This window comes from Dromaius novaehollandiae, chromosome 3 (assembly GCF_036370855.1).
Source record: "Dromaius novaehollandiae isolate bDroNov1 chromosome 3, bDroNov1.hap1, whole genome shotgun sequence".
NCBI lineage: Eukaryota > Metazoa > Chordata > Aves > Casuariiformes > Dromaiidae > Dromaius > Dromaius novaehollandiae.
In genome coordinates this window covers 3,351,474-3,365,524 of record NC_088100.1, presented here as the reverse complement: position 1 = coordinate 3,365,524, position 14,051 = coordinate 3,351,474, and the positions used below count along the sequence as shown (strand labels likewise).

Genomic DNA, 14,051 nt, shown 5'->3' with positions numbered 1-14,051 from the left:
TCCCAGGAGCACTCCTCAGTGAGAACTGCTGCTGTTCCTTGCCTTGCTGATGAATGCTAGAAGTGAGGCTGGAGCTGGAAAACGTCTCTCCCATCAGCAAGACGCTACTGCCCAGTTCCCCTGCTGTGTCTGTTCACTGCAACGCTGACGCGAGTGAGGGCAGAGCAGCGCTGTATTTCCAAACTGTGATCTCTAGGGCTGCCTTGGAGTGGACGCTATAAGATGCCTGCTCTGTTACTAGCTTGGGGCCAGCCTGGCTGTTGCCTGGGGAAGTTCTGAGGAAATTAAAAAGTAGCTCCTGGAGCTGAATTCACAATAACTCTCCTCCCTCCCACCCATCCGCTCCACTTCAGTGTCCACCAAGGTTTATCTGCTGCATCAATTCGTGTTTAGCTCTTTAAACTTTATTTGATTTAGCGAGAACAAAGCGGCATGGTGTATACGGAGTGTCCCAAAAGTCAACTCGGAGACCCAAAAAGGATAAACCATGGCCACGGAGTATTTCTGGAGAATCCACCAGGTGCCACGCAAGCCAAACCCTCCTCATTTCCTCTTTTTCCTTTCTCGAGGTTTAGGTGCCTTCTTGGTTCGGACAGCAGGGACAAGAGGTGGAAGATTAGGAACAGGTCGTTTCAAGGCTAGCATCTTCTTCTGGAGTCTCAGCTCCAGGATTTCAAGGGTGGCCTCGATCTCAGCCTGGAAGATCTCACGTGCGGTTTCTGCCTCGACTCTGATCACCTCTTCCACTAAGGTCTCCAGTCTCTAAAGGAGCAAACACAGGAAGGTTGGGATTACTGCTTTTAGAGTTGCTTCTTACTGGCAAACTGGAACAAGCACAGCTTACCAGGATGGATAATCCTCCTGAAATGCATAGTGTGTAAAGACAGGCTGAGACAGCTGGGTTTGCTTAGTTTGGAGAAGACAAGGCTCAGGTACCTAATGGAAGGCTGTAGAGAGGATGGAGGCAGTATCATCTGAGAGATGCACAGAGACAGGACAAAATGTAATGGACACAAGTTGCAGCAAGTGAAATTCTGGAAGTAAAGTGTGGGGACAAGGTCCCAGAGTGACCATGGGATCTCCATCCCTGGAGATGATTCAAAACTCCACTCAACAACATCCTGCTCTAGTAATTTATTCTAGTTTGCTCTGCTTTAAACAAGGGGTGGGAGTGGGAACAGAGATCTCCAGAGGTCCCTTCCAACCTGAATTATCCTATGATTCTCCTTTGTAAACCCTCCAACTCTCTTCTCTCCCAGCATGGGGGACTCAGCCCCTGGATGCCTGGAGGAGGGAATCCTTTTCAAACAGGGATACTTTCTGTAAGGGGTTCTGTGCAGCAGAACACCATGGCGAGTGTGCAATGTCCCTGTTCCTCTGGGATGCCATTTGCTCGGTCAGTGGGAGTCACAGGTCCGGCCTGGTGCAACAGCTTATCACAGAATCATTAAGGTTGGAAGGGACTTCTGGGATCCCATATGGGGTGGGGGTAAATCCATGATGGATCTTCTTTCAAGGCAGGAGCCCAGCTTTGAGGGAAAAAAGAAGTGGGAACTGGTTGCACGAATCTCATGAGGCTGAATGGTCCTTTCCAAACCAGCATTACATTACAGACCAGTCCTTCCCTGCTGACTCCAAAGGAAGAGAAGAAAACCCTCAACCCAGACCACCACCAACAGCACCCTGCATGCCCTGTCTTCCTCAACCTCCTGAAAGCCCCAAAAGCAACTCGGAGAGAGTTTCTTTTTCAATGTATGGGACTGACATGTAAGGGACTTGCTGTAATTAAAAAACCCATTAGAGCTTCCTGGTTGTTCTTCCCTGCTGCTTTCCTGAGTTCAAAAGGTGATTTAGGATGGCATGCTCTGCTCTACATGAACTTGCCAGCCATTGCCAGCAGCATGACGAGGCGCCCCTTCATTGTACATTAATTCCACTAGGCGTACGGCCCAACAATCAAAGTATCTCATTAAAGTTTAATTAAATTTCCCAAGTGATTTGCTCCCGGGCTGAGAACCTGTAAAGCAAGCTGAAGCAGGTCTGTGTGTGTATGTCTGTGTGTGTATGTGCATCTGGGTTTTTTTTGGTTTTCTTTCTTTTTTGAGCATGTGATTTTTTTTTTTTTTTTATTGTTATCAATGCTTCATGGCTGGGGCATGAACTAAAGCCAGAAATGGCAGTACAGTCCAGACTGCATGAAAAAAAGCCAAATCTTACAGATTTTATGCACCCGCCACTCCTACTGAGATCACTGTTCTCCTGGAAGAATGGGAGGATCTTGCACCACAGTCTCTTTGTGGAATATAAGCAGGAGTTGCTGTGATGAGGAATTAGAGGAGTCACCCTCAGATAGATTAGTTTCTACAGTCAAAGCTTGGCAAAAAAAAAAAAAAAAAAAAAAAAAGGCAGAGGAAATCCAAATTCAACAGCACTGGACGGCAAAAGAAAGAGATTTCTATATATCAAAGACAAGTCCCACTGGGCATGTTTCATCCTCTCCCTCAGCCTCATACATGAAATATTGCAAAATAAGCAGATAGAAAGGTCAAGTGATTTGCCCCAAGTCAGAGAGTGAATTGGTGGCAGAGGCTTGGAGTCACCTCCAACCTCTTTGGCCTGCTTTAAGTGCTGCACCCAACTGTATCTCTCTCAGTAGAAAGGGGGTTTTACCTCTCTGTCTAGCTTCTCTCTTGGGTCTTCCAGCCTTTTGTATACTTTCTTCAGGAGGGTATTCTTCTCCGCCCTTAGCATCTTTCGGATATGCAACATATTGGTGCGTTTTTGGGTCTCGGCCACTGACAGGGCAGCAATTTGCTGCTGGTGTTTTTCAACCTCTACATCTCTGCCAACCTCCAGTGGGAGGGGGTGTGGGGGCACGCAGACCTCCAGGGTGGCATACCTCTGCTGCACCGTTCTCTGCTGGTACAGCAGGAGCTGGTAGAGGTGGAAGTGCTTGAAGTACGTGTTGAGAAAGTAATCGCACAAAATGCCCGGCTTGAGTGGCCTCAGCTTCGGCTCGCATGCCGAGACTTTGTCCTGGAAGACTTGCAGGGCCTGGGAGATGGTTAGACCTGGAAAGAGATTAAAATGGCTCCTAAGGCCTGGATTCAGCCCAATGACAAGAGAGAGGCTTTCCCAGGGGTGTCTCCTGCTTTAAGATTTTACTAGCTCTCCAGAGGTGGCCAGCTCTTTCCATGGACCCCAGAGGGAAACCAGGCAGCTACAGTCCTAAGTTAGAGACTTTATATGTGCATAAAGGTGAGTGAATGCAGGCCCAAATGAGGCTTGAAGAGCCATGCAGCTATCAGCATGCACTACCTTGGTACTCTCTCTTTGAAGGGATGCAGCTATTAGCATCAACTGATGTTCACTCCATGGGAAAAAGTAACTTAACCTCCTCCTCCCCCTTATTATTATTATTTTCATTTCCTGCATTTTCTGCCTGGGCTGGGCAGAAGGTGGGAGGCTGCTGTTTTCAAAGAACTCTTAAACCAATTCTTTTTTAAGGATTCTCCACAATAACCCAGAAACCTCTGCCTAGAGGCGTATGATTAGTAAGGTAGTTAGAAAGTAGTTGGACATGCATTTTGATAGCTCAGCATTCACCCAAGGACAACTCCCTGCTGCTGCTTTGCTCCATGGTATGAAGATGTACCAGAGTCATTATCTTCAGAGAAAGAAAACCACTCCAGGATGAAGCCAGGTAATTGCTTACAGGCAGACTAACCAGGGCCAGGACCCATGCTCTGCCTTTGTGGTGAACTGGCCTGGTCTGGTCAAGTCTGTAGAATTAAACCCTCTCCAGAACAAGGTGGCTTCATCTGAACACCTACTGGGAATGGTCCCTGGCCCATGCTGATTCCTGACCCATGGCTGGGGACCCTGAGGGCTTGTGTCAGTGGGCTCAGACCAAAGCCACGCCAAGGACTATGTTAACTACAGTGTGAACGATTGAGCTCTGGTGGCCAGCCCATGTCTTGACCCTGACGAATAGATGTACCCAGAAGGTCTCTGTTATTTCCTGCTAGCTGGAAGTTAATCTCCAGATTAAAATTCCCTGAAGACAGAAGAAGGAGCCAAGGCTGAGGCCTCGTTCAGGGGACTGCAAAGATTTACAGGCAGAGACATTTCTGATCCCTGCAGAGTGACTGTGCGCTGTCATGGCAAAAGTGGCAATTCTCCTGTATTTTTCCTTCAACTGGAGTGGATGGATAGCAAACAAAAGCAAATACTAGAACACTTACTCATATTGAAATAAGCATGAGCACAAAACCCAGTCACCCCCTTGAAACTTCAAGTGAGGTGGGGATTTCCATGTATTGGTTGTGTTTCCAGATATAAAGATAAGAGTACAGCTGGTCAAACATTTTCCATTGACGATTTCCTTGCAGAAAACATCCTTCTAGCACAAAAAGAGAAACTTAAAGAAAATTCTAGGTTTAGCTTAGTTCTCCTTAAACACACTTAAAGAGAAAACACATTTTATATAACTATTTCACTTTTCTCTCCTGTTTAATGACCCACATACCTAAAGGAAAAAAAAAAAGTGATGACTGACCCATCGGAGTGAGGTTGTTTGAATTTTTTAAGAAATTATGCATATTTCTTTTTAAAAAATAACATTTTTCGTAGCAAAACCCAAACTCCTGCAGAACACTCATAGAAAATGGAAAATTAAATATTTTTGCATGCACTATACCTATCTCTTTTCATTAGCTGTAATTAAGGGTTTCTTGGTCAAGTTAAAATTCATTTTAGTAATCAGATGTATCAGTTTTGAGGACAATTTAGTCTTCGTAGCTTAAAGAGAATATAATGAAAACATAAAATGCCCAGTTCTGAACCTTTCTTGTTTAGCAAACACTCTCAGCCTTTAAAAAACAGATGAAGCCATAAAAGCTTAATTTTAGAGATAACATCCTGTCAAGATTCCTTTGGAATTGCTTTTACTGTATGTGATGAAGGATATTTATAACTTGGTTTCCTATGGAAATGTGGCTTCTGCAATCTCACTATTTATCTATGTCTGTTGACCCCTCCCCCACCACTTTTAAATCTTTTGGCCAGTTTCAATCCAGTTTGAGAGAGTGGAAGAAGTCCTGATGATCTGAAGCTCACATAATTTCAACTGAATACATCTGGGCAGAATTCAGACACCCCAAACACTTTCCCCTCCAAGGATAGGGCCACAGCACATGCTCAGCTGTGCTACTAGACATTAGAGAATCTACACAGGCCAACCCTACGAGCAGTGCCTGGTCTGCAAGACGAGCTTTGAGGTGAGCTCCTCACAGGATGACATTTGCATGACGCAGAATTACTCAGGACTGGCCAGGCTTCCAGGCGTCAATTCCTGGTCATGCCATAACCTGCTACCTGACTCTGGGCAAATCACAACATCCTTGTCATCCTCATTTCTCAGCCTGTAAAACTGCAGATGCTTTCAGCACCTGAGATGTTTTACAAGATTAAAGGATGGGTTATTTGGCAGGTAGAAAGGGGAGAACCTGGACAGATGGGATATTTATGTTCCCAAGTTCAGGAGCAGGATTCAAACTCAATGGAAACACCTAAAAGTAGGTGAGCTGAATCCCACCTCTAATGTCTATAAAGCAGACATCAGGTTGGGAACCAGACTCCCTTTATAGTCAAGGGAGAAAAGGGAACTGCTGGGATGTGTATCTCAGAAACTGCCTGGGAGCTAAAGATCAGGCTCCACTCTGAGGTTTCCAATGTGACCGTCTTCTAATATTGGAGACTGTTCCTAACACATCCAGTCTGAATGGGAAATTTGAGGGGAAGTGAGAGGGAATTAAAAATATTACGCCTAACCTTGCAGCTTGGTAGTGTTCAGAGACTCGGTATAACAGCAATAGAGCTGGAAAGAGATGGGGTTTCCATCACACAGTCCTTTCACAGTCTGCTCAGAGTTCACTGGAGGCAACACCAGCCAGTGAAGCTTTGTGAGGAAATTTCGAGATTTCCACCTTACTGTCATTTTGCAGTATTTCCAGACAGAAAGGTGTCCTTTTTATCATTTCATTGTTTTTAAGTATAGTCCTTCCAGATTCTTAAAATATATTGAAAATATTATAAAGCCTGCTAAAGAACTCTGGCATTAATTGGTGAACAATTTTTCCTACTGACTAAAAACATGAGGTTTCAATAAATACATAAGACTGATAGATTACTGCTTTCAATTAAACAAAACAAAACTGAATCAGAGAAGAGATGTTTTTCAGAAATATGAAAATTTTATGAGAATTTCTTTTTTCCGAAAGGCTGCTTTTTGTCAAAGAAAGAATTATGATACTCTAAACTGAGAGAACAATTCAGATCGTCTAATTGCTTATTGACTTCAGCCAAGTCACAAAATGGCAGGCTCAGGGACAGTCTCCGCACCACTGTTTATTATCACGACTACTAATATTTTACCTGGGGAAACTGAAGGCAAGAGAATACTCCTTCAAATTATGCTACAGCTCCATTCGCAGCGTTGGTAGATGTTCAAGTAGTGAAAGTGGCAGGAAAAGCCTCAACATCAGTCATAGCATCACAGAGAAATTTGGGATGCGATTTATTCCACCTAAACTCATGCACTTAGGGTTACATCTCTGTTAGCCACCTAAATATGGCCAGGCCCATTCCCTGGCCAAATTGCCATGGTCTCACTTCAGCCATACTATTAAACTCCCTATGAGGGTGGCACACCCACATTGCTTGCTGGGGAAGTAAAGGTAAAGGGGAGGACTGAGGCACTCCAGAGGCAGTCTGGATGTCTTAAAATGAGATAACTTGTCCTTTGGAAAAGCATCCTTCATTCAATCTCCAGTCTTTAGGGAACTGTCTCTGTTAAAAAAATCCTGCTAACCAGGGGCTAATCAGAGATAATCTCTAGGTCTGTAGGGGCAGTATGAGAGGAAATTCTCTTTAGAGTCCCACATCTCCCAGGGTCTCATTGCTCCTGTTCCCCCACAGCCTTCTCTTTCTGTCCCAGTAGCCTGCACCTCTGATTTCCTCCTTCATAGGTCTCTGAATTTGTGTAGATTCAGTGAGAGCACAGGCTGTCTCAGGATTTATTTTCTATTAGTACTTCTGCAAGAGTGAGAGACAGGACAAAATGCAGTAATAGAGTGAGAGCACAGAAGGCAGTTCCTGAAATATCCATGAAAATGCACCTCCAAATATTTGTCAGGCACTCACTAAATCCTCAAAGCTGTACTTTCCATCCTGTCTTCTTCAACTGAAAGATTTTTTTTTAATGTCCCCCTCCACTCCTCCCCTGCAAAAAATTAATTGTGGAGGTTCACTCTGGCTCCATCTCAGGACTTCAGTCTATCATTAGCATCACATGCATTATTCAGTGGGCTGATTATGAATGAATCAGCATAGATCCCTCCCCTTCGAAAGCTGAGAAAAGCTTGCAACTCTGTCAGAATGCCTCATGGCCCTTCCTGACCCAGCTGATTGCACAGGATAATTTAATTTCTTAGTGCTGTTTAATTAAAATTTAATCTAATTTGTTAAGAAGAAGTGGGTGTCCTGAATAGATTTTTATTTCAAAGAGAATGCTAAAAAAAATGGTGCCCTGATCCTGTGCAGTGTCAGGAAAGTAATGAAAGGCCACACTTCTGTAAAGAGGATAGCCAGATTGTCAGATCTCTGGGTCAGGAAGCACGGGGAGGTTTGGGGATTGTTTGTGCCATGACTGAAGTTGTATTATTTGCAAAACAAATAAGGAATGAATTATTATTAAACTCATCCTCTAATCAAAAGAGTCAGCAGGCAACAAAAATCTCCACCTACATTATTAACCCTTTGCTAATTCTGTCTAAACCTAGCAATCCAGAAGCAATTACGCAGTAATGCTCAGCTACCTCCCTAGCTGTGCTTCTCTTTTCTTCTTTCTTTCCCCTCAAAACCCACCCTGCAGCAATTTCATCAAGCTGAGATCTCATCCCATATCAAACGTGCTGAATGGATAAAGCCTGTGGTAGAAACAAGTTGTCTATGACAATAATTCACCTCTGAAATCAGCATTATGCAAATGTGACCAACCCTAATATGTGTGAACAGGCCCCGCATTATCTTATGAGTAAATAGCTCTGTGAGTGTCAGAAGACCAAATCTTTCAAGCTTCCCCATGCAGGGTCTAATCCAGGGCAGATTAAGGCACTCACTTCAGTTCTGCACCTTCAATATGATGCTTAGGGCCTGTGGGCTCCAAGTGCCATTCAGCCAGAGGCACCAGCTCTCTGATGAATTTTGCATTAGTGACATCTTGGTTTCATACCATAGGTATACCAAAAACCCCAGTGGGCAAGCAGGCTTACCTAGGCATCAGCACAAAGCCCTGTTATCTCTCTTTGCCAGTGTGGTGGACATGGACCACCTCCAAAAGATGAGTGAGATGCATATCATGCAAAACTTGGTACCTTGAGACAGTACCATTCCCTGTTCTCTTTCCATCCTGGGCAGGAGATGAGAAGATAACTGTTCTTTAACCCATCTGTTAGGTGGGTATCTCCTGCTGAACTGTGTCGATGTGGCTTTGCTACTGGTTTCTCTCATTACCTGATCCATCCTTCTCATTCTCAATAGGGGAATGAAGGATAAGAGGATTTAACATCCTTGTTTCTCTCTTAGTTTAGCTTAGGTCTGATTCCTGCCTCAAATGTATCAGTTCAAGTAGGAAGGAATTTCAAAATGACAAGGAGATGGATGGAGAAGCAGCCCACAAGGATAATCAGCCTTATCACAGCTTCTGGAGTGTAACAAACAGCGGAGACTTATTCTCCTTTTTATGGAAGTATTTGGCACATGTGAGACTGCATCAAGAGTACTGTATCTGGTTTGGGGCTTGCCAGTGCAAGACAGACATGGAAAAATTGGAAAGAGCCTGGCGGAGGGTCACCAAGACCACTACGGGGCTAGAGCACAGGATTTACAGGGAGACACTGAGCAAGCTGGGCGTGTTCAGTCCTCAGCAGAAATGTCTAAGGGGAAATCTTATTGCCGTCTTCAACTGCCTAACGGGAGGGTATAGGGAAGGTGGAGCCAGACTTTTCTTGGATGTCCGTAGTGAAATGAGATGGTTGGACCAGAGACCTCCAGAGGTCCCTTCCAAACCACAGTACTCTGTGATTCTGTCAAGAGCCTAGGACAAGTCCCAGATTGCAGGCTTTCTCTGCCAACACTGTCTGTAAAAGAAACTTTAAGGAAGTTCACACCAAGCTCCACAGTAAATGGTGACTGCCCATCACTGCTCAGAGCTGTGCTAAGTACACGCCGAACACACCCAATGGTGTGAAGTTATCTCATAAGTAAACAAGCAAAGTATTCACTCTAATTTATTTCTTGGCAGCAAGTGGGGGCAAGAAACAAACAGCCTGATGATGTTTATAAATGGCCACATTAGTGCAGATATTTTGAAGTAGTAAACTACTGGGTGGTTCGGCCCACTCAAACCTCTAAAACAATGCAAACTGAGGTTCTCACGGGGTAAAGCCCTCAAGATCCCAATATATCCATATCCCTGGTGATTTCTGGGGGATTCCACTACCGGAAGTGAGCAGAAAATGTCCCATTAAGAATCTTCACACCTCTCCCTAAAGAACTTGATGCTACTATCTCGGTGAAGACTTGCAGTTGGATCAGGGGTGACCTGCCTACAGCCATAGGAGAGGAGGGTTCAGTGACAAACTGAGATGCTGATTTTGGAAGAAGGAAAGTGTAAAGGATACACTTGTTCACTAAGAATAACCCATCTCCGCTGGGATTTGCAGCAGTGTCATAGCCAGGTATCCACAAAACTTCCTACAGCAGGGCCAATTTCTTACTCTTGGCCAGACCATTATATCCGAACATGGTTATAACATTTACAGGCAAGTGAGGGTTGAATTCTGGGTTCATTTCAGTAGTGTAAAACCCTACTAGCTCCTTCAGCTTTAATGTCATTATTCTGGTTTTACCCTTCTGTAATGGAGAATATGTGTCTAGACCTGATATCCAAGAAAGTACGTAAGTCCAAAACAATGCAAGATGTAAGTAAAACCAGAAATAATGTTCTTTGCTGATACACAAGGGACAGAAGTCTCAGTCTTCGATTTGACTTCTTACTTCTGCTATGGTTTAGGTATACTTTGAAAGGATTGAGACAAAGGTAGAGGAAAGGGTCTAGATGGAACCTGAGACCAAAGCACAAAGCCTCGTTGTTTGAGCTAAGAAGCAGCCCCTTGAGCTAATAGGAACAGTAAAATGCTATCCTCCAGGCTGAATGTCCCCTCTAGGGAAGAAAAATGTCTACAGATAAGCTTTCCAAAGGAGCAAGCTCTCATACACCTCAGTATTGGGGGTATGTGTGTGTTGAGTCAAGTTGCTTTTATGAACCACAGGCACACATAGAGCTGGGAGCAGATCCCTTACTGCCGGCCTGGCCGGCTGCACGGGGAAGTGCAGGATTGTTTACCCGCTGCACTCAGATCCCTATTTGGCAAGGGATGGATGGATGTTGTCATCATTATTACAAAACAGGGAAGCTCTTCAGCAGCTCACTGGGAGGTAGGGTGAGGGCATGATTTCATACCAATCACACCGGTATGAATATGCCGGCAACCCTACCTGACTTGTTCTTCTGGGCTGCGCTCCCAGACATTTAGCCCAGAGCAAAGCAGAGCATGATTGTTTCTGGTGTCTCCAGTAACCACAGCTCTGAATAAACCCTTCACTCGCAGGGCTGTTCCCAAGCTGGGGCAGCTATCAAACCGCCATGGACTATTCTGCCTTTATTTACCTACAGTGCAAATTGTACTCCCTCTCTGAAACAATGTCTGCCTGCTATGGCCTGGATTTTGGGCTAGCCATCCTACATTCTTTACATTAGCACCTCTCTGGAGGCATCTTTTTTCCTCTCCATTGGCTGGGAAGACTCAAAGTTTGCTACACACCTCTGGGTTTCACATGCTGGCCTATAGTCATCCCCCTTTTCCTTATCCATATGGGATGAGGCCATCCCAACAGCTGGACCCAGCCCACTACCCACCATGCTGTAGGTGCAGCCAAAGTACTGAGTGCTCAGAACAACAGGAAGGTGCATTTTTGGGTTATTACTTCTACTGATGACCTCAGGCTGCTAGTCTCCTCTCAGCTTTCCCTCTCCTTGGGCAGACACAAGAGGTAAAAAGCTCAGACCAGATCACACCAGCTCAACTCTCCCTCACCTTTCATCTCCTCAAGGAGCTCCTCTGCGATCTTCCCCACTGTTGCTACTGCTGCCCAGGAGAGTCCTTTCCTTGCGGCGAACATGATGCTGTTGTAGAGGATGTCCAGCCGGATGCTTCGCCGCAGGTCACAGTCTTCGTCAAAGGGCTCCCATCCCAGGAGCTCCCGCAGAAGCTGGCGCCCTTCCTCCCACTAGCACCGAGGCAGAAAATGAGCGTACAGCAGTCCACTCCGGGCACCAAAGCCCACACCACATGTCAGATGAGACCCTCTAAGGAGCTTCTTCAAGGTGCCCCAGAGGCTCCCAGGAAGGGACTACAGGGTGGACACCGAGTTTATTCACTGGGCTATGCAAGCCTCAGGACTTGGGCTTGCTGAAAGCCAAACTCTCCAGCCTAGGGCTGCCCCTACTCGCCCCAGCTGTGGTGGGACAGGAAGGTGGACCTCGGCCCTATCCCCTTCCTGGTGGCCTGATGGCCTCCACGCTTTCCCTGTGGAGGAGTGCACCAGGGGGACATGCTAATCCTCATCCTAATCCTGAGGGTGTGGAGCATGCCAGGGAGAAGAGGGTTGGCAGACCATCTTTCTGTCTCCATTTTAGCTGGGAGGAATGGGCAGTTCAGTCCACGCACATGGTTGCCACCAGACCACCTCCCAGCATTGATATCCACTGTGTCAGGGACACACATGGCTTGGAAAGTCATCACGTCCCTTTGCAATGGCTCATTCTGCGGTTGTGAGGGGCCTTTGGGCATTGCAGGGAGGCTGTGGGAAGCCAGAGGCAAGATCTGGCTCCCAGTTAGAAAACACTGCTGCTGTTTCCAAGGATAAAGCATACAACCAAACAAGTCCATGAAAATGGAAAGCAAAATGAAAGAAAGAGAAAAAGAATCTGGAGTTTCAGCAGAGTTTCAGCAAAGCAGCTGAGGGGCTGAACTTTAAATCCCATAAGGCCGCATGGTGGATCCTGTCCCGTTGCCCTGTTGGGGAGTTCAAAGCCATTTCCCTTTTTGGTGAAGCCAGGAGAAGCTCAGGTCACATCCTCTGGCTTCAGCAGTGTGACATGCTCCCCCCAGCCATCTACTTCCTGATATTCCCAGGCTATTTTAGAGCATTTGTGTTAATAAAAGCTACTTTTACCTGAAGCTGGACAACGGCCCTCACGCCTACGGCTGACAGCAGCACCATCCTCACCGGAGTGGGTTGCTAGGCAGCACAGCCCGTCTCCCCAGCACCGCGGTTCTACTCCCGGCAACGTTTTCGGAGGCAATCCAGCCTTCCCCACCGCCAGAGCAAGCCCCTTTCCCCAGCCCAGTCACTCCCTTGAAGTTTGCTATTGAATGTCCCAAGCCCCAGAGCTGTGAATAAACCTCTGCAGAAGTTTTTCCAAGAGGGCAAAAGTTTGGGGGGTGAGGTGGGGTAGGCAAGGATACGATTCTCCCCGTCTGAAAAGTTTTGGGCCTCAGATGGGCGCAGGGACCTTCACCCCGCAGGAGCAGCTGGCTGTACCAGCCCCCGGGAGGGGAGACGCCAGCCCCATCCGTGCCTGTGGCAAGAGGCAGCGTGTGCCCAGGGTGGCCATCCAGGGCAGCGGGGAGCCTCGTCTCCAGGCGAGCTGGGATTTCCAGGCTGGACGCAGTTGCAGCTCCTCAGGGAAGTGCTTCTGTACTACTTTGCACTCCCTTTGGCAGCCCAAAGCCTGACCCTAGCTAGCTTTCCTCTTCCCCAAGGTTCAACCCCCTCTAGCTCTTTCATCATGCTTCCCGCTTTCCTCTTAGCTTCCAGCTTTTTCCTCTTTTCTCTGAATCCAGCAAAGTGTCTAGGCTGAGACTAGTGAATTAAACAGCACCAGGGCACAGGCAATGGGAGGGGACTGATCTGCCTACACTGTTACACAGCTAGAAAAGTCTCAGGCCTGGTTTTGGTCCAGGCCAAGTAAGTCCCAGGCCCAGACTGGTGAATAGCATGGACCAAAGGCTGTCTCCAGTCCCAGGCTGTTAGGAGGTCAGCACCTTGTTTTGGAGGGAGTTTAATAGTGTGGACATTGCCAGCTCTAACAGTTGGCCTCAGGACCAGTAATTGGGCATAAGCACTCTTCAGTATCCTAGTAGATATGTCATCTTCCTGTTCCGTATCCATATAGCATCTCCAAAACTGATATATGAAGATGTTGGCGCAAGCAAACCATGGTTATCATTGGCACTTCTCTCTAAACTGAAATATTGGCAACCGTTTTTGTCTGAAATCTGAGATTAACCATTCTTATGTGCCTTTCCCTTCCCAGTCCCTATGTATATCTCAATAGCTCGTCCTGTAGTCATTTGTGTATAATTCTCAGAGACAAAAGGACTTTTTCCAGCATGACAAAGTATATTCACCCAAAGGCTGCCTGGTGCTGTTAAGTCATATGTCTTCTGGTTCACCATGGCTGCAGATCAGGTGAGCTGGTGAGAGTTCAAGTGCAGCTTGTGGAGTATGTGTTAGAGCACTCAGGGTCCATGGCACAGCTAGGAGAGCACCAGAGCTTTTGGTATCCTGCTCTACAGTATCATTTCCATCACCACTATTTGGAGTTCAAAGTGTTTAAAATAGCAGGGAGCTCCTGGGATAGGTGAGTGGGAGAGATCTCCCTATGTGCTGAGATGACTGGGGCCAAATTTTGAGGTCCAGATTTAGAGAAAGGAGTAACATTTCTCAGAATATAGAACCCTTCCACATATGAGGTGCTCCACTTCCACCTCCTCTATGTGGCTTGAATTCATCCCACCAAACTTTCCTTAAGGCATGTACATCTTTGTTCCTTACATGCCCAAAGGTTGGTGGGATGAATT

General features: G+C 46.3%; 1 protein-coding gene across 1 annotated transcript; it reads right to left on the bottom strand.

Annotated features, from left to right (window-relative positions):
- Nucleotides 1–543: 543 nt before the first annotated feature.
- Nucleotides 544–12,408, bottom strand: C3H8orf74 (chromosome 3 C8orf74 homolog). The gene is made up of 4 exons (XM_026102003.2): nt 12,361–12,408; nt 11,220–11,412; nt 2,671–3,071; nt 544–762 (listed from the first exon to the last, which is right to left on the bottom strand). The coding sequence occupies exons 1-4, from the start codon at nt 12,406–12,408 to the stop codon at nt 544–546; spliced, it is 861 nt and encodes a 286-aa protein (XP_025957788.2).
- Between the last annotated feature and the right edge of the window lie 1,643 nt (nt 12,409–14,051).

Excerpts from the sequence above, each read along its gene's own strand:
- C3H8orf74 (XM_026102003.2), bottom strand. The coding sequence starts at position 12,408 with ATGGTGCTGCTGTCAGCCGTAGGCGTGAGGGCCGTTGTCCAGCTTCAG. Across the intron at positions 3,072-11,219 it reads GCTCCTTGAGGAGATGAAAG|GTCTAACCATCTCCCAGGCC; the intron begins GTGAGGGAGAGT and ends ATCTCTTTCCAG. Across the intron at positions 763-2,670 it reads GAGAGAAGCTAGACAGAGAG|AGACTGGAGACCTTAGTGGA; the intron begins GTAAAACCCCCT and ends TTGCTCCTTTAG.